Raw genomic sequence first — 24,784 nt, 5'->3', positions numbered from 1 at the left:
CCACACTGGCAGGCTCTTGGTTTATCTGCAGGTGTCGCTCCTGAGACTCTTTTTACATAGTTGGCTGTTGAACTTCTTCAATCTGCCAGGTACTAGGGTGGTAGGGGATGGACGAACTACCAACTTTAATGTTCCATGGAGATGTGGGCATCTTTGGGGTTCTTCTCTCCTTGCATTCAGTGACCTCATGAAAAAGAAAACATTTGTTATCATGGGAAATCTTTCTAGAGTGCCGAACCAGCAGGCCCCTCTGCTTGCCATGCTCATAACATGGTATCTGACGTCGGATTGTAGGGTTTCCATAAATATGTGTGGTTGTTGATGAAAATGATAATAGGCAAAAACATTTACCAGAAGTTTATTTACCATTTACCAAGTGACCCTGGCCCCTTGAGTCCCCAGTTACCCTAGCACATGTGTATGTTTTAATCCCTATTTTACAGATGAGGCAACCAGAGCTCAGGATGGTGAAGTAACTTTTCCAAGATCTTGATGCTTCTTTTAATGTAATTTAGTAACAAAGATTTTTTTGTTGTTGTTGTTCCTGGAATTTATTTTCCTGTTGCTATAAACATAATAAGATACTGAACATAAACCAACTTATGAATATTTAGCACATATCCATGAAAAAGAAACCCTATAGAAAAATGAATCTTGAAAACCCAGATCTAAAGAAATGAGAAATTAATGCTTTTTTAAAAGCATTTTTTGCTTTATGGAAAATTTCAAGACTCCTTTATATTGTAAAAGATGATTCTATTTATAAGAATAGTTAGAGCATAATGTAACATACAGAAGAAACACCCTCTGCCCTCTAGATAAGTTCATATAGAAAATGACAGGAAGAATATTCACATAAAGCTGATAAATATACACAACAGAAACAAGGGGCATTTTATAAAATGATACAGCTTGCAATTTTAAAACATATCTAATGGTATTTCCTTTTGTGAGCGTATTGTCTACTAAAAGAATATATGTAGGTAGATATTATTCTACTTTAAATCTTTGGGGGAAGTCCCAGGGAAACCAGTGATGTGCAGCTATGATTTCATGCTCAAGAAAACACAAGGTACTTGGTGGTACTTAGAGGTGTGAACCAGAAAAGCAGATTTACATAAGAACCAAAGCTGCTAGTTCTGTGCTTTTAGTGCAGCTCAGGGGTCTCTTCCAGTACATCAGGGCATGAGTCGGGCTTCACTCCCCTTTTCAGTGGCCACCTCCCCCCATCCTCTGGATTCTCTCATTTACAATGAACCACGCCCTTCTTTTAAGGTCCTTTATGGTGCCACTGCTTTTCTGGTTTCATTCCCACCATCGATTGTTCTCAGTCTCCTTTGCTGGCTTTTTCTTCTTCATCTGCCCGCAGAGTGAAGAATTCCTCGGTGCTCAGTCATGGCACCGTCTGTCTTTAGATTCCCGTTCCAAGCGTTTCTATTAACTATCCGCTGTCAGTTCTTCTGTCTGTGGCTAGACACGTCTCAGTCTTGTGTACGCTGTTGGCCATGCACTATCTCCATCCAGAGATCGTACAGGAATCCTGAGTATGTCCACAGCGGAACTCTTGATTTTAGCCCCATCTGAGTGTACACCTCCATGACATGCCTAATTGCTCAACCTAGAGTCTCAGAGGTTGTGTATGATTACAGCCTGCCCTCCCAGCTCCAGTCTCGAATTAATTGGTAAGCCATTACTTTCCTGAGGTATCTTGAATCTGCCCACTTCTCCACATTTCCACTGCCACTGTCCAAGAGTCCACGATGGTGTTATTATGGCACAACCCAAGAAACTGCCCACCTGCTGTCCTATTCCCCTAAAATCCATTCTTGTACTGCTACCAAACGGTGTTTTAAAAGGTAAATTGAAAATTTTTCTGTTTAAAGCCCTTCACTGCATCTCACTGCATTTGGAATAAAACTCAGCTTCCCTCCTCTCCCGGCCCAAGGCCTGCATGGCTGCTCGCCTTTTCTTCTCTCTGCAGCCTTTCTCAGGCTACCCTGCTTTCCCCCTTCCATGTTCCTGACTCTCTGTGAAGGTGGAGCCTTCACTGTCACTCTTCATTCCAGTGCCCTGTTCATCTCCTTTTAAATCTTCTTCTGGTCTTGTGATTATGCACTTACTAGTTTGTTTATGCCCGTCTCTCTCACGCTGCGCTGCAAACTGCAGGAGGCTGGTGACTCCTTTTTGTTCACTGTTGTATCCCCAACACCTAACACAGAGTTTGGCTCAACAAATATCTAGGGATGGACAGAGCACCAAAGAAGAGACTTGGGTTCATGTTGGCAGTTAGTCTGCCCTCCTGGCACCATCCGAAGCAAAGGGACCGACCCTCTGGGCCGTTTGCAGATCCTATCCCAGCCTAACGCTGCCGGTTGGGATTGCCCATAGCCTGCTCAGCCAGCCAACCTCCCTCTGTTCGGATTGATTTTATTTGTCAAACGGCTTTCTCATTGTAACATTTCCTATTTGATAAGGGAAGGAAAATGCTGCCAGGGGACTCCGGCGTTGTCTTGCTTCTTTGGCACCTATATTTATTTGGTGACTTTGGTTAGTTTTAGTTTATCCGTAAACCACTGATTCCTTGGGGATTCAAAACCAGATTCAAAACCCAACTTTCCGACCTTCTAGACCTGATGAGCGGCCCTTGGACGGTGGTAAATTAACTCATGTGTGTGCTGGCCGGGGCTCTCAGGCCACATTCCCAGGCCCCACACTCGTCGCCCTCCAGAGCCATCTTGTCAAAAGCTGTTCAACCTGCGGGGACTGCCGTGTAGACGCAAACTACTTTGGCCCTCTGTGTTCAGCTTCGAGGCTGTCCCTGGAGAGAAAGGAAGGAAGCCAGTGTCTGTCACCCTTGGCTTTCCTCCACTCTGGGCTGAGCTGGGCTGCCGCGCGACTCCTCTGCTCAGCCTTCCAAGCGGATGGTTGAGGCTTCAACAGACAACCTCTCTGCGAGTGAAGATGGACGTGGAAGGCCGTGGTTTTGGAGCTGTGCTTTAGCTGCGACTCAAGACAGCAGTTTACACTAGAACCCAGCTTATGGCCCTGGTGTAATTGCCAGGAGCGCTCAGAAAGTGTTCTCTTCGACGTGGGCATTGAAGCGTTTCTTTTCAAATTGATATTGCTCTGTGTCTTAGCATTTGTCCCCTCAAAGGTGATCCACTTGCTTCCTTGTGTGATTGGACTAACAGTTTCCCATGCCGTAATTTCGATAGCCACTGGCCTCTGTGTTCCACACAGGTGTACTGGCACTCCAGTGCTCACATCCTTGGGGAGGCCATGGAGCTTTACTACGGAGGCCACCTGTGCTATGGTCCACCCATTGAAAATGGATTTTATTATGACATGTTCATTGGAGACAGGTAATACCGCCTGCATAGTCACTTCTGAAGGCATGCGTTTATAATGATTACATATTAATTTAGTGAATGTGTATATGTTCTATAACTTGAGCATAGATTGGCTATGTTTGAAAATTATTCTTTTATGAGTTTAGATTCCAGAGGAACTTCTCGAACTTTCTTTCTTGTCCTCAGAAGGAAGTGATAATACTATTTATCTCACATGAGACCTGCTAGAGCCTAGTACTGAATTAAGAACAGAATCTCAAATTTAATCCCCAGAGAGTGGCTGGTTCAGTTCTGCTCCATGAATAATGAAGGGTGCTATCCACCTTGGCCAGACATCCCATGCAGATAAGTACCATGCAGAGTAGGGGACAGAGGCTTCACATTCTGTAGATCTGTGCTTGAAATCATTAGCAACAGGCCCAGCCCCAGCCCACCACCTGTATTCCCCATAGCTCTTAAGGACTAGCTGCCAAAGCTGAAACCTGAGGGTCCTTCCAATTCCTGTCCCTCCCTCAATCCAGTTCTTCCAGTCCTATCTCCTAAATAGTTCTCCCATCCTCCCTTCTTCCTCTGTGCTTCTGCCTGAATTAGACCCATAACATCTCTTGCTGGATGACTTTGGTACATTTTGTCCTTACCTGTCACTACTGCACTGCTCAAATGGTCTCCCTAACTGAGCACCCAGTACTCTATAGCTCCTGTGTACAGCCTTGTCCATCTTCATCTCCTGTTCCCACCACCCCAAGATTTGTTCAACAAGATTTTTGACTGAGCTTGGTGCTGGTGATTCAGCAGTGAACAGAGTATGGTCTGTTCCCGTGGAGCTAACAGTCTGGTTAGCTTAGACAATAAACAAACGAACAGCCACTTACCAGGTGGTGATGAGTGGTATGGAGGAAAAGAAGCCAGGTGTGGAGAGGTGTGTGCCATGACAGGTGGTCAGGAAAGGGTAAAGTGATGCTGAAGCAGGGACCAGAATGGAGGAAGGGAGCAAATGCTGAGGCTGTTGTGTGTGTGTGTGGGGGTGTTTATGGACCTTTGGGGGTACAGCATTCTAGGCCTCTGGGACCTCCCTGGTGTGGGCCTGTGCCTGTGTTGTTTGAGGAAAGGCAAGGAAGCCAGCGTGGGTGGAAGGGAGTGAGGGAAAACCAGAGAGCAGCTGAAAGAGGTCAGCTGATGGCTCACGGAGGCCCATTCCCTGCAAGTACCAGACTGGATGCTGCAGGTCACACCCACAGATCTTTCTCCCAACCCGATTCCACAGAAACTGAGGGCGGGGATTTGTGAGCACTTACTACATCTCTTTTGAACAAAAATGTAGGTGTGTGAAGTATAAGGTTGACTGCATGAAGAACAGGTCTAAAGGAGCTTAGTCTAACCGGGGAAGATTCTAATGGGGCTTTTCAAATTATACACCTCATTGCAGAGAAGAATTGCAGGCAAGTCATTTCCTCTGTTGGGGCCTCAGGATTCTTCTTTGAGAAGTGAGATTGTCTGCCTTGCATGTGGACGTATGACTTTCTGAAGTCCTGGTACAATAAAACACGAAATTCCTCAGTGTCAGTGACAAGGGTCCAAAGAAAGGACATTGCAGGAAGGCTGAGAAATCTGAGTTGACTCTCACTTGCTCTTCTTTTTAGAGCAGTGTCCAGCACAGAACTGTCAGCCCTGGAGAGCATCTGTAAGACTATCATAAAAGAAAAGCAACCTTTCGAAAGACTGGAAGTCAGCAAGGAAGTGCTCCTCGAAATGTTTAAGGTAATTTCAGGAAACTCTTTAGAATAAGAAAATCTTTTGCCAGGAATATTAAAAATGATTAATTGACATAGCTTTTTTTTTTAAACAAATAGTTGAGTGTTGCTTGCCACATTGTTCCAATCAGTTTGGCAGCCTACTGTGAGGTTGTCACTAGTCACCCAATGTGATATGTCCTTACTATGTCCTGAAAATTTTAATGCAGTTATATGTAGGTGAAGGACCAGGTGATAATTTTCATGTGTGTGTCTATAAATCTGATTAATTTTGAGTATTGTTAATATTTTGACTAATAAATTCAATAATACTTCTACTTTCTCTTTATATTGTTTTGACCAACGTATGTAAATATATTCTTAACTTTTATTTAGCACGCGCGTGCTCACGTGCGCACATGTGAGCAGGGGTGGGGCAGGGGGAGGGGAGGGGCAGAGGCAGAGAGAGAGAATCTTAAGCAGATTCCACATCCGGCCCAGTGTGGAGCCTGACTCAGGGCTCGATCTCACGACCCGAAGATCATGACTGGAGCTGAAATCAAGAGTTGGATGCTTAACAGACTGAAACACCCAGGCGCCCCCTGATTTTATTTTTTAAATCATATCAAAGAAAGCACGTAATTTGAACATAGAATATTGTTGAATTAAAAAATAGGTTTGGGCTTGGTAAAGTTGCAGGTACTCGTGTGTGTGTGTGTGTGTGTGTGTGTGTGTGTATGTGTACATGTATGTGTGTGTGGTAAAATACACAAAATAGAAAAATTTATTAACCATTTTTAAGTGTACAGTTCTGTGGCATTTTGTACATTCATATTGTGCAACCATCACCACCATCCATCTCCAGAGCTTTTTCCTCTTCCCCACCTGGAACCCCAACCAAGTAAACACTAACTCCCCATTCCCACTTCCCCTTTTTCTGCCTGTACAAATTTGACTACTCTAAGAACCATATAAGTGGAATCATACATTTTTTTGTCCTTTTGTGACCTCCTTATTTCACTAGCGTAATGTCCCCAAGGTTTGTCCATGTTGTAGCATATGTCAGAATTTCCTTCCTTTTTAAGGCTGAATAATATTCCGTTGTATGTATAGACCACATTTTGTTTATTCATTCATCTATTGGTGGACACTTGGGTTGTTTCCACCTTTTGAATATTGTGAAAAGTGTCGCTGTGAACATGGCTGTAGAAATATCTGTTCTAGTCCCTGCTTTCAATTCCTCGGGGTATATACCCATAAGCTGCTGGATCATATGGAAATTCTCTGTTTTGTCAACTGCCAGACTGTTCGCCAACGCAGCTGCACCATTTTACATTCCCACCAGCAGTGCATGAGGGTTCCAGTTTCTCCACGTCCTCGCCAACACTTGTAGTTTTCTGTTTTGTTGATAGTAGCCATCCTAACGTGTGTGAGGTGGTATCTCATTGTGCTTTTGACTTGCATTTCCCTAATGACGAGTGATGTTAAGCATATTTTCACGGACTTATTGGCCAGTTGTATGTCTTATTTGGAGAAATGTCTATTCCAGTCTTTTGCCCATTTTGTAATTGGGTTGTTTGTTTTTTGTTGTTGAATTATAAGAGTTCTTCATATATTCTGGATATTAATCCTGTATCAGATATGTGATTTGCAATTATTTTCTTCTATTCTGTGGGTTGCCTTTTTGCAGCCACTCTTAAGAACTAAACTTAATCAAATCTCTTTGAAGAAAAATGATTTGATTTGAACATATAAGTATGAAACAGTTAAATCATACAAATCTATTTTTTTTCTCTCAACAACTATCCCCTTTAAATAGTTATTTAATAAAAAGTACCTGGCACCAAGGCAGTAGTGATGAAAGCAGGAAAGAAAAGAGAAGTGTCTGCTGAGTTTTTAATGTAACGATAGGATCATTTACTATAAACTTTGTTTTTGTTTTATGCAAATTAATGCAGCTATGTCCTCAAATTTTATTTATTTCATGTTAATGAAATAAATGAAATAGTTAAAATTGGAATCTTCAGACCTAAATGTGAGACCTGAAACCATAAAAATCCTGGAGAGCACAGGCAGTATCCTCTTTGACAGAGGCTGTGGCAGCTTCTTACTAGCTATGTCTCTGGAGGCAGCAGATATAAAAGCAAAAATAAACTATTGGGACTACCTCAGAATAAAAAGCTTCTGCACAGCAATGGAAATAATCAACAAAATAAAAGGCAACCTACTGAGTGGGAGAAGGGATTTGCAAATAACATATCTGATAAAAGGTTAGTATCCAAAATATAAAAAGAACTTATCAAACAACACTCTCCCGAAAAGAGTAATCCAATTAAAAAACAGGCAGAAGACATGGATAGACATTTTTCCAAAGAAGACATTCAGATGGACAACAGACACATGAAAAGATGCTCGTCATCACTCATCACCAGGGAAATACAAATCAAAACCGCAATGATATATCACCTCACACCTGTTAGAATGGCTAAAATCAACAACCTGAGAAATAACAGGTGTTGGCAAGGATGCGGAGAAAGGGGAACCCTCTTGCACTGTTGGTGGGAATGCAAACTGGTGTAGCCATTCTGGAGAACAGTATGGAGGTGCTTCAAAAAGTTAGAATACCCTATGATCCAGTAATCACACCACTAGGGATTTACCCAAAGAACACAAAAATACTAATTCAAAGGCATACTTGCACCCCAATGTTTGTAGCAGCATTATCTACAGTAGCCAAAGTATGGAAACAACCGAAGTATCCATCAACTGATGAATGGATAAAGAAGAGGTGGTATAATCTACAATGGAGTATTATTCAGCCATAGAAAGAATGAAATGTTTGGGCGCCTGGGTGGCTCAGATGGTTAAGCGTCTGCCTTCGGCTCAGGTCATGATCCCAGGGTCCTGGGATCGAGTCCTGCATTGGGCTCCCTCCTCCTTGGGAGCCTGCTTCTCTCTCTCTCTCTCTCTCTCTCTGTCTCTCATGAATAAATAAATAAATTCTTTAAAAAAAAAAAAAGAATGAAATGTTTCCTACCAAGACATGGATTGAGCTAGAGAGTATAATGCTAAACAAAATAAGAGAAAGACAAATACATGATTTCACTCATATGTGAAATTTAAGAAACAAATGAGCAAAGAGAAAATAAAAGAGAGTGAGAGAAAGAGAGAGGCAAGCCAAGAAACAGACTCTTAACTATAAAGAACAAACTGAGGGTTACCAGAGGGGAGGTGGGTGGGGGGAGGGGTGAAATAGGTGATGAGCACCGGGTGAGGTACGGGCGTGTTGAATCACTGTATTGTACACCTGAAACCTAATATTACACTGTATGTCAACTAACTGGAGTTTAAATAAAAAAAGAAATACATTCTGAAAATGAGATGAAAAAAATCATAGTCTTCTAGAACAGTGCTGTTCAATAAAAATATAATGTGATAATGATGTACTGTATGTTGGCTAATTGAATTTAAATAAAAAAATTTCGAAAAATAAAATTTCGAAAAATAAAAATACAATGTGATCCACGAATCTCAGCCCCATATGTAATCTTAAATTTTCTGGTAGCCACGTTTTAAAAGTAAAAGAATGGTGGAATGAATTTTTATAACATTTTATTTAACCCATTATATCAAAAATATCACTTCAACATGTAACCAACATAAAAATAATTAATGAGCTATTTTACATTCTGTCTTTCACAGTATGTCTCTGAAATCCCGTGTGTTTTGCACTTAAGCTCATCTCATTTCAGACTGGTTCCATTGCAAGTGCTCAGTAGCCACTCGGGTTCATGGTTCCTGGTTTAGACACTACAGCGCTACACTGTGAACTCGGGTATTCCCCGAGTCTCAGCACCTAGAACATAGTAGACACCCATTCAGTGTTTGTTGAAAAAAGTAAAAGTTTTTTTCTCCATTTAAACATTTTATATAATAATATGTAAATATATTTTTCTTTGTAGTACAATAAATTTAAATGCCGCATCCTGAATGAGAAAATTAACACTCCAACTACGACGGTTTACAGGTAACGTGTGTGTAAATTTTAAGCCCTGCTCCGTGGTAAACTTGAAGGTATTAGAAGTAGAAGCAGTTGGTCTTTGGGTGGGTGGCGTATTTTATAAATTTGCACAGTTGATATACTACTTTAGTTTGGGACTCCGAAATGTTATCAGCAAAGGGAACTTATTCCCCTCTTCATTTGTATTTATCAGGCTGGTGCTAAAACCTGAATTTTTGTTTTCCGGACGTTAGCTGTGACAGCATCTTTCCCCATGTGGGTGAGACTGTTTGCCCAGTGCCTTACGTTTTAGTGGGGGCTGTTAGGGAAGGGAATTTTATTCTATCCTCCCACATTCTTGTTGATGTGGCAGCGGGAGTTGCTCTATGTCATCTGCCTCCTACAGTGATTTTCTGCCTCTTACTATACTCCCCATTTCCGGGAGTCCAGGAGCATTAACTTTCATGCGTTAGTCAGATATTCATCATGAAACACAATTAAAGACAACCTTGGGGAACCAAAGGCAAGTCAAATGGTAGGAAGAGGCAAGTGAAGTCAGTACCACTGTGACTTAGTTCTGTTCCTTTAACATCTGAGCCCTTTTTTTTTTTTCGTGCGTCTTTTAAGCTGCCTGACGGGTAATTGCTGTTCCCCATGTCTGTGTGTTCTGACTGCGTCTGTGACCTTCACGGTCCCATCTTAGAAGATCTGCTGTCTGTGTATTTGAAATCACAAATACCCTCCGCAAGGGCATTTACTTTCCACAGTCAAGTACTTATGATTCTGGGGTTTAATGGTGCTGTAAGTAAAGTCATCTCCCCTCTAAGCAAAGCTATGCACAGGTTATTTCTTTAAAGATTTTATTTATTTATTTGAGAGAGAGAATGAGAGACAGAGAGCACGAGAGGGAAGAGGGTCAGAGAGAAGCAGACTCCCTGCTGAGCAGGGAGCCCGATGTGGGACTCGATCCTGGGACTCCAGGATCATGACCTGAGCTGAAGGCAGTCGCTTAACCAACTGAGCCACCCAGGTGCCCCTGCACAGGTTATTTCTTATGTTACAATATGAACTCATTGCCCTTTGACATTGAAGCGGGATAGATACTGTGCTTACCTTATTTTTGCCATTCGCCAATGACCAGACAAGGTTTTATTATTCATTACCTGTAATTCAAGTAATTGTTAGTATATGCATTTTAAAACTTAAAAATACATGAGGAAATAAAAAAGGTATGCTGTTTTAAAATTCTGGCTTCTAATACTTGAGCCTTTGTGGTTATTTTTTTTTTCTTAAGATTTTATTTATTTATTTGACAGAGACACAGGTCAACAATGACGCTTCTTATTCTGTCAGTTTAATTTTTGGAAAATGAATTGCTTTTCGTTCTATAGGGTTGTTCAAAGATCAGTGTATTGAAGTCTTTCATGCTAATTAGGCATTCCTTCCACTCCTTTGAGCGTTGATTTACCACTTCCATCTTGGACAGAGAACAATAAAGCCTGGTCATTTGAAGAAATGCTATTTTCATCTTTTTTTTTTTTAAGATTTTATTTATTTATTTGACAGAGAGAGACACAGCGAGAGAGGGAACACAGGCAGGGGGAGTGGGAGAGGGAGAAGCAGGCTTCCGGCAGAGCAGGGAGCCGGATGCGGGTCTTGATCCCAGGACCCCGGGACCATGACCTGACTGAGCCGAAGGCAGACGCTTAACGACGGAGCCACCCAGGCGCCCCAGTATTTTCATCTTTGAAGCTTATTTCACTTTGGTGAATAAACCGGTCCCTTTATGTATTCATTGTAATTTTTAACTTTTTAACCAGTGAACTTCAAAAATACTTAAAATTGGTTGGAAGAGTTAAGGAAACTTACTTTCTTTACTAAATTTTCCTTAAATTAGTTGATGTTAAGGACCTTCCCTCCAACCAGTGTCATTAGTATTTTAACTTTTTAAATGTTTCTGTACTTGATAAAAAGTCTGTGCTTATTAAGGTTTGGGGGTCCATGTTTGTTAGAGGTGCAAGTGAATCCCCAGCAACAGTATCATGTGTTTGTTTTGTTTTGTGTTTTAGAGAGAGAGAGAGTGAGAGCATCCACAGACAGTGGGGAGGGGACAGAGGGAGAGAGAGAATCTTAAGTAGGTTCCATGCCCAGCACACGATGCGGGGCTCGATCCTAGGACCCTGAGATCATGACCTGATTGAAGGCAGACGCTTAATCGACTGAGCCACCCAGGCGCCTCCAGACCTGATTTTTTAGAGCAGGTTTAGGTCCATAGCAAAATTGAGAAGGTACAATGATTTCTTCCGTACCCCCTACCCCACACATGCACAGCCTCCCCCACCTATCTACAGCCCCCGTAGACTGGCACATTAGTTACAACTGATGGATCTACACTGACACATCATAGTCACATAGAGTCCAGAGTTTGCATTATGGTTCACTCTTGTTGGGGTACATTCTATGGGTTTGGTGAAGTTTATTTTTAATGTAAGGTATGAAGTTAGTGCATTTTGTATAAATTGGAGGTCATTTTGGTTTTGAAAGTTAGTGTAGAGCAGGGGAATGGCTTTTTGATTTTATGAAAGTGGAAGGTTTTTAAGAGCCTTGGGATATGACAGTGAAAAGTGATGTCTTTATGTACAGTTATTTTCAGAAGATTCTGTAACTTTTGAATTTGAACAAAGGAGGGAAGACTGGGATCTAAGACTAGATAGATTGCCTCTTCATCCTAAATTAAAAATTAATTTAAATTATTTTAAGTTGGCCCCAAATCAAAAGTTGACCTAAGATGTACAAATAAGTGAGATCCTTCACTTAAAACATATGAAAACATGGTTTGTAACGAATGGTCCAAAATGCTATAACTGTATCTGGGCATGTCTGAAATATTTCATTATAGGTGCGGTCCGCTAATTGACCTTTGCAGAGGCCCGCATGTAAGACACACTGGAAAAATTAAAACCATAAAAATTTTCAAGGTAAGGATTTTTTTTTTAATACAGCAGACTTAAGATGACCCAGATAATGAGTAATTTCAGTCACATCTTTTATCATCCGAACATCACAGTATTGTAAAATACTTCATTATTTGATTTTTACAAAAACTTCTAAAAATACTGTAATTTTTTAGATTTTTTGATAATTAGGACTTTACATGTAGTTTTGTTTATTATCTAAACTCACTACACATGTGACAATGCCTTTCTTTCTCATATGCTATGTTAACATGTTGTTCTGGGTATCATGGTTTTCTCGAATCACCCTAATGTGAACAAGAACACTTGACTGGGATCTTCACGTCCCCGATCCTGCTTCCTCTGCTGCTCCTCCCGTCAGTGGTGCAGTTACTCTTGGCCCTGCTGCCTTCCCCTACCTCACTTTCCTTTCCCACAATCCATACAGCAGACTACATCGTTTTCTGATGAATTCCGGCAGGGCGGGTTTAATTAGAATCAATTTTAAAGTCTTTCCAGTGCTACCGAAAGTCATCTTTAAGTAAAGCTATGTTGATGATGTAGCAGAAAATTGTGCACATATTTAAGAGCGGTTTTATTTATCACCAAATGTTTGGTGTGTTGACCCAAATCTTGTTTGGTGCTTAGAATTCCTCAACATATTGGGAGGGCAATCCCGAGATGGAAACACTGCAGAGGGTCTATGGGATATCCTTCCCTGATAACAAGATGATGAAGACCTGGGAAAAGTTCCAAGAGGAAGCCAAGAACCGAGATCACAGGAAGATTGGAAAGGTACGCCGTGCGTCCTAATCACCAGCAGGATGGGGACGTTCTTTGGCCTATGATCAAATTGTTTGGTATTTCTTCTGCTCATGTCTGGTCTTCTGTTTTGCTGGCACTCGGAGTTTGCTGTTGCGTTCTTGCATGCTAATCCCCAAGTGTCCTCTCACCTCTTTCCTTCCCGTGTCTTTTATTAAGTTTAGAAATCACACCATTCTCTCATTCTTACCATGATATAAAAATAATGTTTTAAAAAATTGTATGTACTTAATAACATACTTTGTGTTTGGGAAACAGAGCAGAAAGAATGAACTAGATGGAAATTGTAACTGAGCCATTCCTAGCATATCACATGCATACAGTAAATATTGATCTATGGCAGTGAGATTTGAGATGCACTTATTGTTTTAATCTAGGAACAAGAACTATTCTTTTTCCATGATCTGAGTCCTGGAAGCTGCTTTTTTCTTCCCAGAGGAGCCTTCATTTATAATACACTTATGGATTTCATACGAGTAAGTTTACTTTTAAAATGTTTTTCTTATTCAGCCCCATTTTACTATTTTCTCTCATAATAAAATGGCCAAGCGTTTTCATTAGCTTTAGTTTATGAATATTAATAATAATTTTTTATTAATTAATTAATAAGAATATTAACTAATATTAATAAGAATTTTGTACCTAAAAGAGAAATACTGGATTGTGCTTCAGAAAAAATTGAGATAAATTCTATATTCCCTAAATAAAATGCATCCTTGGGATTTCCGTAAGTGCAACTATTGTCCATATACATTTCTAGAGCATGAACAGTACAGAGATAAGCATTAGATTAAGTGTGGAACTCTCTGTGAAGGAGAAGAAAGGAGGAAGTGCCCTCTCTGGTACACAATGCTAAATGATGAAGTGTGGTTGCTCAAAATGTGGTCCCTGGTCCCCCTCCATTGACTCCCAGGTGACTTGGCAGCTCCATCCGGAGCGAAGGGTAAAGGCAATTGCGTAAAATACCTTCTTGTAATAAAGGTCATAGATTAGAAAGTCTTCATCGCTTCTCGGCCTTTTGGCTAAGATCAAGTGTAGATTAGAAAGTCTTTAGTTTACATCATTTGAACTATAGATACTGTCCAGAGATGATCCATGTGGACGATTAGGATTATGTTTCCTTTTTTGTGTTTTTTGTCTTTCCTGTAACTAATAATTACCTAAAATTTTCATATACTCAGTTTTATATCACTGACTTATTTAATTCTTATCACTTACTCATCCTCAAATTTTTCCTCAAAACTGCAAAACTCCTTACAGTGTATTCTTATGATTCAGGTAATGTCTCAGTAATTTAAAAAATGTGGTCCTCTTGTTCTAGAATTAACTTGCTACAAGGATTCTTGCCAACTGATGTCTTAGGACTTGTTTTATTCATCATTCTAGCTACTCCCTTCATGTGTCTGCTATGTTGATTCTCTTTTCTGATACTGTATCTTCCTCTTCCTTATCCCTCTCATCTGGGGAAGCACTTTCTTCAGTAACTTCCTGAGAAAAGGTTAATGGCGTGAGCTGGTTTTTCTCTGTCTACCTCACCAGTCTCATTTCCCTTCCTTCTCTTGTGCTGTGTCCCTGGAGGCTAAGCTCTTTGGACTCTACCACCTGGGCTACCTATTTTCCAGTAGGGATTGACCAGTGTGAAGCCCTGGTAGGCCAGAGGGCCTTGAAGAATCACTGAAGATTATCTGAGACTTCAGCAGGTGGTGATGACCATGACGCTGCTGTTTTGGATGGGCTATGCTGGAAAATCAACACAGCCCCTGGCGCCTTGAACTCTCAAGGTTGGAGATCGAGTTTTGGAGAATAAATAGAAAGCCTCTGTGGTGGCCTAAAAGGAATCTCTTTATCTTTATAGATGCAAGACCCACATGGCTGATGATTAGGCCTGATTTATATGGCCTGATTTGTATGGGCTGCAGAATTATAAAGGTATTTAAATTCACAACCCCAGTGGTCTCTTATGCTAAGGTAAGGGCACCTGTGGGAAAGAGTGGGTTCCTGAATTTTGGAATAAGAATTTTTGGCAGACACAGATGAGGCAGAAGACTTTGAACTCCCAGATACCTTTGTCTGAAGAAATTGGCCTTTCCATGCAAACAAAACAAAAATAAAAAACATTCAGGAACTTTACCTGTTTTTCCTCTTGATTTTCTGTTATATGATCTTGCCTTTTCCCATATTTAGTAATTTTTTATTATATCTAAATATTGTATATAAAAAGAACTTCAGAGGCTATAGATAACTTCATCTCCCACTAGAGCATTTACCCCCTGCCAAGACTGAAGACTAATTGCTCAGTCCAGTTAAAGATTGAGCTGAGGGACGCCTGGGTGGCTCAGTCAGTTAAGCGTCTACTTTCTGCTCAGGTCATGATCCTGGGATCCTGGGATCGAGTCCCGCATCAGGCTCCCTGCTTAGCGGGGAGCCTGCTTCTCCCTCTGCCTGCCTCTCCCCCTGCTTGTGCTCTCTCTCTCTCTCTCTCTCTCCCCCTCTCCCTCTCTCTGACAAATAATTAAATAAAATCTTTAAAAAAAATAAAGATTGAGCTGAGTTAGGGCAGGGTCTCCATTTTGATAAGACATAGTCTCCCTCTTCTTCATCCATATTTCTAGGGCATGACCCTGTGGGGTTTCCAGTTGATAGGCTGGTCTCTTCAGCTCCAAAAGACTGGAGGAGAGTCAGTTCTGCTCTTCGAATGTGTTCTGCAGAGCAAAAGACTATTCCAAATCTCATCCAATTACTGTATTGGCTCAACATCTAATAATATGTCATCTGAATCTGCAGGTCTAGGTGCAGAAGCGGCTCCTCAGGTGCAAAGTACAGATCACCAAGTGCAGTTCTGCTCCTCGTAAGATCTGTGAGCTAAAGGGGCAAGTTATCTGTGGGCCATCTCCCCCCACAACATTATAAAATAATGATAGAGAAATAGGATGCAGTGTGTACTGCCATTCAAAAAGGGGTGGGGGAAGGTAGTAGTCACTGATCTGTAGAAATCCTGACAACCTACTTGTTCTTTCTCCCTGGTCAGAAAATGTACTTTGGTTAGGGCTTTTGTCTCTGCATGGGTTGTGGTTCTGCCCTTTGAATCATCCTTCCTTTACCATGAGAAATAGCCCATGTAGCCTTCTGAGTAGCTTTCTCAATATTCTCAATCTGTTTCTTTCAGTAGGAGTTTGGGGTTCCAAGGCCTCATTTCATTTTGTGCTGTCTCTGTCCCTTTTAGTTTAAGCCAGTACAATTCCTTGAAAAGCTTCATGGGGTCTTTTATATACATTTATAATCAACACTTGGGTGAAAATCACACCTTCGTCTCTTTATGAGCCAGATCATTCTCTACCTAAGCCTGTCTGTGAAGCTGATGTGAGCAGTACACTTAAGATTCTTAAAAGCCTTAATGTTTGGGGCACCTGCATGGCTCAGTTGGTTAAGTGTGTGACTTTTGGTTTTGGCTCAAGTCATGATCTCATAAAGAGACTGCTTCGGATTCTCACTCCCTCTCCCTCCAGCTCATGTGCACACTTTCTCTCTCAAAAAATAAATAAAATCTTAAAAAAAAAACCTTAATGTTTAGCTAGAGAGTCTACCAAGCACACTCTTAAGACTCTCAGAAGCCCTACCAGCTACTTGCGTAGATCATTCTGAGGTCTTCACAAGTGGTATACAGCCATACCCTAAAGAGCTTTACCCTAGGCCATGCTTTATGGGTGGGTGGTAACCTGTGTCTTTTCTTTGTGCTGAAGTCATTCTTACCTTGTGAGTCTGAGGATGCAATAGTTTTATTTATGAAACTAGCAGGTCCTGGCATTTTGATATTTCCTCTCAAAAACTTAATAGTACCCTGTTTAGTTTATATCTCTTTTGTATTTTGTCATAGGCAGCCATAAGAAGTCAGCTGTCCCTTTCTTCTCTCTGCCTAGACATATCCCTAGCTACAGTCCATGAATTCTCTGAGTACCCTTTCTGTTTTTCATCACCTCAGGTGATAGTGTTACCACCGTACTGGCACCACATAACAAGAGTCCCCTTTTCTTCATCCTCCAGTATATTTTCCTCACCGTCCTTCCAAGTCCTCGCAGATAGTCTCTAGCCTTCTAGCTCCCACCCACCACCTGGCCCCAAAGCAGCACCCACATCCAGTGCAAATTCTGGTTGTCTGTTGCAGCATAACAGAGTGTCCTGAAGCTTAGTTGCTTAAAATGGCTATTTTTTTGGATTATTATCTCTAATGGTCTATGCATTAGGCTTATCCAGGTGGTTCTTACATTGAGTTCCTTATATGACCTCATTCAGATGGAGGCCAATGCCAGAGTTGCTGACTGAAGTTTAAGTTACATTTGTTAAAATGCATAAATCTGAAGCTCAAGAAATTTCCACATGTGTGTACGTCTGTACAACCACCACCCAAATCAAGACATAGAGCAGTTCCATCCTTCTTTAAAATATTTTATTTATTTACTTATTTGAGAGAGAGAGCAGAGTGAGGAACAGGGAGAGGGACAAGCAGACTCCCTGCTGAGTGTGGAGCCCAACACGGGGCTCGATCCCACAACCCTGCGATCATGACCTGAGCCAAAATCAAGAGTTGGATGCTTAACTGACGGAGCCACAGGCATCCCTAGGACAGTTCCATACTTTCATAAGGTCCTCTTGTATCTTCCCAGTCAATACCTGCCTCCCCTCTTCTCACCTGAGATGATCTTGCTGATTTCTATTAAGCATAGATCAATTGTGCCTAGTCTTAAACTTCATGTAAATGGACTCATACAGTATTAGCTATTGTGTTTCTGGCTTCTTTTGTTCAACTTAATGTCTGAGACTCATCCATGTTTTATGTATAATTTTTTTTCTATTGTTTGATGTATTTCATTTTGTGACTGTAGAACAGGGTATTTATTTGTTCTCCTGTAGGTGTACATTTACATTTATGTTGTTTCCACTTTGGAGCTATTATACATGAAGCTGGTACAAACATTTTTGTACATGTCTTTTGGTGGGCACAAGTACTCGCTTCTCTTGGGCATATACCTAGGAATGGAATTGCTAGGTCGTAGGATGGTAATGACTAACTTAAGAAAATACTGCATAGTTTTTATGTGGTTGATCCATATAATGTTCCTTCCAGAAATGTATGAACATTCCAGTTACTCTGCATCCTCTTCAACACTCGGTATTATCAGTTTGCCATTCGGGCAGGTACCATGGTATTATTCTGCATTTCCCTGATGAATAATGATGTGACAACCTTTCCATATGTTTGTTGGTCATTTGGATATCCTCTTTTGTGAAGTTCCTGTTTAAGTATTTTTCCCATTTTAAAAAACTGAGTTGTCTTTTTATGATTGCTTTTTAGGGGCTCTTTCTTTATTCTGGTATGAGTCATTTGCTAAATGTATATATTGTGAGTGCATTTTTTCAAGCTGCAGCTTATTGATTCACTTTCTTAATGATGCCTTTTAACCAATAGTTCTCATGTTTAACAAAGTCGGGTTTATTATTTTTTTATTTTCTGTTTAGGGTTTTTCATGCCCTCTTTAGGAAATCTTTGCCAATTTCAAAGTCATGAAAATATTCTTCTTTGTCCTATTCTAGAAGCTTGATTGTATTTGTTTTTAGATTCAATGTCATGATCTATCTTGAATTCACTTTTAGGTTTTGTGGAATAGAGGGGTCATGGTTGATTTTTATCCACAGGTTATCCAGTAGCTTCAGTACCATTTATTACTGCAGTAGAATCTTTGTCCCAAACCATTATATATTTCTGGATATTTATTCTGTTCTTTTGGTCCCTTTGTTGTCTGTCCTTGCATTAACACCACACTGCTTTGATTATTGTAACTTACTATAACTATGTATTGTCTTAATATCGGTAGTTTAAGTTTTAAAATTTTATTCAGGACTATTTTGGCTATTTTAGATTCTTTGTATTTCCATATAAATTTTATATCATGGTTTTCATTTCCTAAAAAATAACTGCTGGGATTTTGATTGGAATTGCATTCATTCTATAGATTAATTTGCAGATAATTGACACCTTAACCACATTGAGTTTCTAATCTATGAACATTGGAAATTTTGTCGGTTCATTTAGTTCTTTCTTTTCCCTTGGCAGTATTTTGTAACTTCTATTTTAGAGGTCTTGCACATCTTTCATCAGGTTTGTCCCAAGACATTTAATTTTTTTGAGTGGAAATGGTGGAGAAACACAGACAAAGGTGCCCAACGCGCCTCGGTGGCTCAGTTGGTTGGGCCTCTGCCTTTGGCTGAGGTCATGATCCTGGGGTCCTGGGATCAAGCCCCTTGTCGGGCTCCCTGCTCAGCGGGGAATCTGCTTCTCCCTCTTTCCCTCCCCCTGCTCGTATGAGTGCATGCTCTCTCTCTCTCTCTCTCTCAGATAAATAGATAAAATCTTAAAAAAAAAAAAAGTTACCCAACATCGTTAGTCATCAAAGAAATGAAAATTAGAGGCACCTGGGTGGCTCAGTCAGCTAAGCATCCAACTCTTGATTTTGGCTCAGGTCATGATCTCAGGGTTGTGAGATCGAGCCCCGCATTGGGTTCTGCACTGGGTGTGGAGCCTGCTTAAGATTCTCCCTCTACCCCCACCGCTGCTTTCTCTCTCTGTCTCTCAAAAAAAAGAAAAATTTGAAAATTAAAGCTGCAGTAAGCTACATGTCCACTAGAATATCCCCCCATAGTAAAACAACAACAACAACCAACCTGAAAATACCAGAGATTGGCAAGAATGTGAAAATTCTAACTCCCATTGGTGGGAATGCAAAATGGTACTGCTACTTTGTAAAACAGTTTGGGCAGTTTCTTACACAGTTCCAGTCCTAGTTTTTTACCCAAGAAAAATAAAAACATGCCCATACAGAGACTTGTATTGGAATGTCCACAGAAACTTTATTTATATTAGCAAAACTGCACAAAGTAAGCTATAAACATAATAACATTTCCCGTCATAGAGCATACTTTAAAATCATTCCCAAACACATGAAATGCTAACATGATTAGCAGTATTATCCAGAGTGGATTAAAAGTCCATTGATTATTATCTCCTGAGCCAAGCTTTAAAATAGTCTCTAGTCAAAACAAACAAGCAAACACAAAAAATTCTTCAATTTTTAGGTCCTTGGTTAATCTGAATATATAGAGGCATCTGACATAGCCACAGAATAGTTACTGCCATTTGTAATGATCTATAATTTTGTTAAAACTTTCTAATTTAGTAAAAATGAGGGATAGGTAAAGCAGCTTACTGAATGGCTGAGACCCAGCTATCCACAACTGGACTGAAAAGATGCTCTGCCGAAGAGTAACAATGGCATCCCTTTAAGTGATATGAAACGAGTGTTGTTCATAATTTTAAAACATTATGTTTTATACTTTTTTTAATTGTAAGAAAAAGTTTTTTTACTTCATTAAAATATGCTGGTCTAGATCTGTGCCAGATACCCTTAAATGATTAACAAATGGTAAGAACCTAAGAAACCAGCAACAGAGATCATCTGATCAATATCTTGAAGGAAGAAAAGTTTAAATAAAATAAGAACTTTGGTTGAAAGACTGTTTTCCTGTCCTGAGTGATTGAGTTAGGAAAGCTGTTGATAGGTAGGGAGGAAGAGAAACCAGCTTATGGCTTTATAGATACCCGCCACTTAATGTGTTATATATTAAAATTCTCAGCTTCATTTCTGTTTAAAACTAAACAAATCAAAACTAAATTTGAGTGCAACATAACATTCATGCTTATTGAGTTATAAAGTGATTCTACCTCTTAAGTAATAGAAAAATACCTGCTGTTTATCTAGAATGTAGAAGGATTTTGGAATTTGTAGTTATAGAAAGTTTATATATACATAATATTATATGTGATATATATTATACATATAATTTCAGTTACTAATTTTCAAAAGAATTAACAGATTATGTACTATATACTATTATATAGTATAAAATAAAGATACTTAATGTGAAAATGAGACTGAGAGTACATTAATCTTTCTTTCATGATCCAGAACACCTCACCTAAAACTGAGGGCACATTAACCACAAACTAATATGAGGTGTAATCCCAAATTAAGAAATATTCACTCCTAGTGTTACTTTGCATGGAATTGTGATCTGTCTTGCCACATTTTAACATTAAATATGTTTATCTTAAAGGAGGAATATCACCAACATAACTTCACAGAAGTGCTCTCTCCCAACATGTACAACAGCAGACTCTGGGAAACCTCAGGTCACTGGCAGCATTATAGTGAGAACATGTTTACCTTTGATATTGAAAAGGACACGTTCGCCCTTAAGCCCATGAACTGTCCAGGGCACTGGTGAGTATTAAAAGTGAAGCAGATCTTTGCATAAGAGCACATAGCACACTTCATCACAGTCAGCTTTGAATATTACTAGTTTGCTTTTTTGGAGTTAAGGGATTCCTTTAATCTGAGGAGTGGTGGCTACCAGTTATCTTTACCAAGTTATTTCATTCTGGAGAGTACATTTACTCTTTAAGATATGTTTGATCTTGGGCAGGTGTAGAATGTTAACTGGAAACCATTTAGTTTTTGTGCCTCTTTGAGATAGAATTATATATCAATTTTATAAATTATTATATTTGTTTCTGTAATAGTAATACACATCAAATACACATATTTGCAGAACATTTAGTTATTATATACTGTTTAGGTTGATGAAAACAAGACCAGTGAAGTCATAATCAGTGGGTTACTGGATTTCATTGATTCTAAGATAACTTCCCACCCACTCCCATTTCAACATCCCTGAAATCAGAATGCATCATATTATCAGGGGCCTCTTAGCATTATGTCATAACTTAATGGTTATTTCCTTTCTAGTGGTATGTAATATAGTGATACATCTTACAGTGTTGTCTTAGATTCTTTGAATGAATGTAATTATCATAAAGCTGGCATGCAAATTCAACCTTGTAAGACAAGCATATTTCACAATAGGATGTGAACAGACATGAGTATCCACCAAAAAATTTCCCAAGTATTGTGGTTTTGTATCATCAGCATACATAGTTTCAAGTACATTGGCCTTAGAAGGTAACTATAAAACCTCAAAACAAACTGAAGAAATCTTTTTGCCCTTTAAAGACTAAAAGAAATTCAACTTTACAATGACAGCATATAAAAAATATATACTTAATTTTGTGAAAACTGGTGTGTAAACATCTGTTTGCTCTCTTTTTAAACAGAAGGTAGAACTAACCTAGAGTCTTGCATTCTGTGAAATACTGTTAACTTTTTAACTCAGTTTCCTATTAGGTACCATTTGAAGCTATAGCCTATGATTTCAACTATAGTTATAAGTAAGCCTGAATGAAGGTAGGGAATGGAATTTTGATCTTCATACCTTGGAATAAGGAAGTAGGATCACAGTGGCTTAGTGGTGTTGGGGTGAGAGCCAGGAGTGGTTTTTTTTTTTTTTTTTCCAGAAGAGAGGTCTTTTACTCAACAGGGAACACTTGTTGAGTGCTTATGGCGTTGGTGCTAGGAATGCAGAGGTGATTAAGACACCGTCCATTTCCTTAGGGAGCTCACGAGCAGAGTGGGACAGAAGCAGATATATCGACAATCAGTTATGAAAAAGTAAGTTCAGTGTCAAATTAGTGGCATGTTCCAGGTGATCTTAGAGCCTGAGGAGAGACTGCCTAGTCTCATCTAGGGAAGTGTCCAGGGGGCCTTCACTTAAGAAGTAGCCTTTGAAATGAATTGTACACAGTAAGTAGAAATTCACTGGGTGAAAAAGAATAAGGAACAGAATTTCTGGAAGAGATAACAGACAGGGTTCTTTCTCAGAGTGCTGCAGTGATATAAATTCAAGGTTCAAAAATTCCTAGAAGTTTTTTTTTTTTTTTTTTTTTTTTTGAGGGAGAGTGAGCATGGGGAGGGGCAGAGGGAGAGGGAGAGAGAATCTTAAGCCCCGATGTTGGGGCTCAGTCTCACGACCCTGAGATCATGACCTGAGCTGAAATCAAGAGTTGGATGCTTAACCAGGTGTCCTTGAGGAATTTTAACTGTAACTTACTAATATTTAGATAATTACTTAATCTTTTCTCTGCTAAGTAAAAGCCGTGTGTTGTTGCATCTTTTCTAGTCTAATGTTTGCTCATCGTCCACGATCATGGAGGGAAATGCCTATCAGATTCGCTGATTTTGGAGTTCTTCATAGGAATGAATTATCAGGAACTTTAAGTGGTTTGACTCGAGTTAGGCGCTTCCAGCAGGATGATGCCCATATCTTCTGCACAGTAGAGCAGGTAAACGGTAATACTGGGTGAAACATGGTTGACATAAATTCAGTGTGTTGCCTTAGACACATCTCTTAGTTTCAGAGTCGCTATAAAATAAGATGTCTGTTCTCATCTCTGAGGTCTCCTTCAGCTCTAACATTTTTGATCCTCTAATTTGGGGAATAGATCAGTAATTTCTTGTCATGAAATGTATTATCTTTTTCCATCAAGTTTCTTCCAGTTTTATTAACTTAAATACATTAAGTGGAATATTTTAAGGGACTTGGTAGAATTTTGGTTTTTCTGTTTGTTTGTTTGTCAATATTGCCTAGAAGTGAGAGCTTACTTTTTCAGGTTTTCATGTCAGTTCAAATAAAAATTGCCATGAAATAGTACACCATCAAATGATTTGACCTAACTGACACTTAAAGAACACTTCAACCAATAACAGCAGAGAATGCATTCTTTGAAAGTGCACACAGAACATTTACCAAAATAGACCATATTCTGGGACTAAAGGAATTCTCAATAAATTTAAAGGGTTCAACTCATACAAAATACGTTCTCTGGCTACAGTGGAATTAAAAGTCGAAATCAGTAACAGAAAGCTATCTGGAAAATCCCCAAATATTTGGAAAGTAAATAACACGCTTCTAAATAATCCATGGATCAAAGAAGAAATCAAAGGGGAAATTAGAAAATATTATATATCAAATGAAATGAAAGGAAATACATCAAAATTTATGGGACACCATTAAAATGATACTTTGAGGGACATTTATAGCACTAAATGCCTATATCAGAAAAGAAAAATGGTTTCAAATCAGTAACCTCAGCTTTCACTTAATAGACTAGAAAAAAATACTAAATTATATCAGAAGTAAGCAGAAGAAAGAAAACAACAGCAGAAATCAATGAAATAGAAAAGAAAAACAATACAAACTTTCGGTAAAAAGCAAAGTCTGGTTCTCTGAGAAGATCAATAAAGTATAAACTTTCAGTCAGACTGATCAGAGAAAAAGAGAAGATACAAATTAAAAATACTAGAAATGAGAGACATGACATTACTTCAGATTCTATAAATAGTAAAAGAATAATAAGGCAATATTATGAACGATTTTATGCCAGTAAATTTGTCAACTTAGATAAAACGGACAAATTCTTTGAAAGACAAACTACCAAACTTCGCTCAAGAAGAAATAGATAATCTGAGTACCCTTTGTCTATTAAAGAAATTGAATTGGTAGTGAACAGGCTTTGCACAGAGAAAACTCCAAGCCATGATGGAATCCTTGTTGAATTCTACCAAGCACTGAAAGAAAAAATAATACCAATTCTTCATATCCTTGCCAGGCATTAACAAGGACCTCCCACACACTTCATAGTGCCACTGGAGACAATGTGGGCTTAGACTTCCACCATCATCTGGCAGTAACAAGGTGCCTGTTCTAGTCCCTGTTTTGAGTGCTGTCAGAGGAGGTCTAGTGGAGAGACAGGACTTTTACTACCACCCCACAGTAATGAGGTCATGCATTCAATGTGGTCAGTAATGGCCACATGAGGAGCAGTAACAAGATACTCCTACCTCTCCCTGGCAACGTGTTATCAGAGGAAACCTAGTGGGGAGCCATAAATCCCACTGTCACTATCAGTAATGAGGGGTTCCT

General features: G+C 39.5%; 1 protein-coding gene across 8 annotated transcripts in view; it reads left to right on the top strand.

Annotated features, from left to right (window-relative positions):
• Positions 1–24,784, top strand: part of TARS3 (threonyl-tRNA synthetase 3) — a 76,412-nt gene that overhangs the window by 10,302 nt on the left and 41,326 nt on the right. For all 8 annotated transcript variants that reach the window (XR_003612243.2, XR_003612244.1, XR_003612245.2 and 5 more), the window contains exons 5-12: positions 3,241–3,362; positions 4,991–5,108; positions 9,043–9,107; positions 11,980–12,058; positions 12,683–12,829; positions 13,234–13,332; positions 21,023–21,189; positions 22,982–23,144. Coding sequence is in view for 5 of the 8 variants with exons in the window: in XM_028122788.1 (XP_027978589.1) it covers positions 3,241–3,362; positions 4,991–5,108; positions 9,043–9,107; positions 11,980–12,058; positions 12,683–12,829; positions 13,234–13,332; positions 21,023–21,189; positions 22,982–23,144 (960 nt within the window). In the remaining 3 variants the exon portion in view is untranslated. The remainder of the gene's footprint in view (positions 1–3,240; positions 3,363–4,990; positions 5,109–9,042; positions 9,108–11,979; positions 12,059–12,682; positions 12,830–13,233; positions 13,333–21,022; positions 21,190–22,981; positions 23,145–24,784) is intronic.

This window comes from Eumetopias jubatus, unplaced genomic scaffold (assembly GCF_037043125.1).
Source record: "Eumetopias jubatus isolate StellerSeaLion01/CBP00866 unplaced genomic scaffold, mEumJub1_p1.0 scaffold_7, whole genome shotgun sequence".
Taxonomy (NCBI): Eukaryota; Metazoa; Chordata; class Mammalia; order Carnivora; family Otariidae; genus Eumetopias; species Eumetopias jubatus.
The sequence above is the reverse complement of the archived record's forward strand: the minus strand, read 5'-3'. Positions and strand labels throughout refer to the sequence as shown.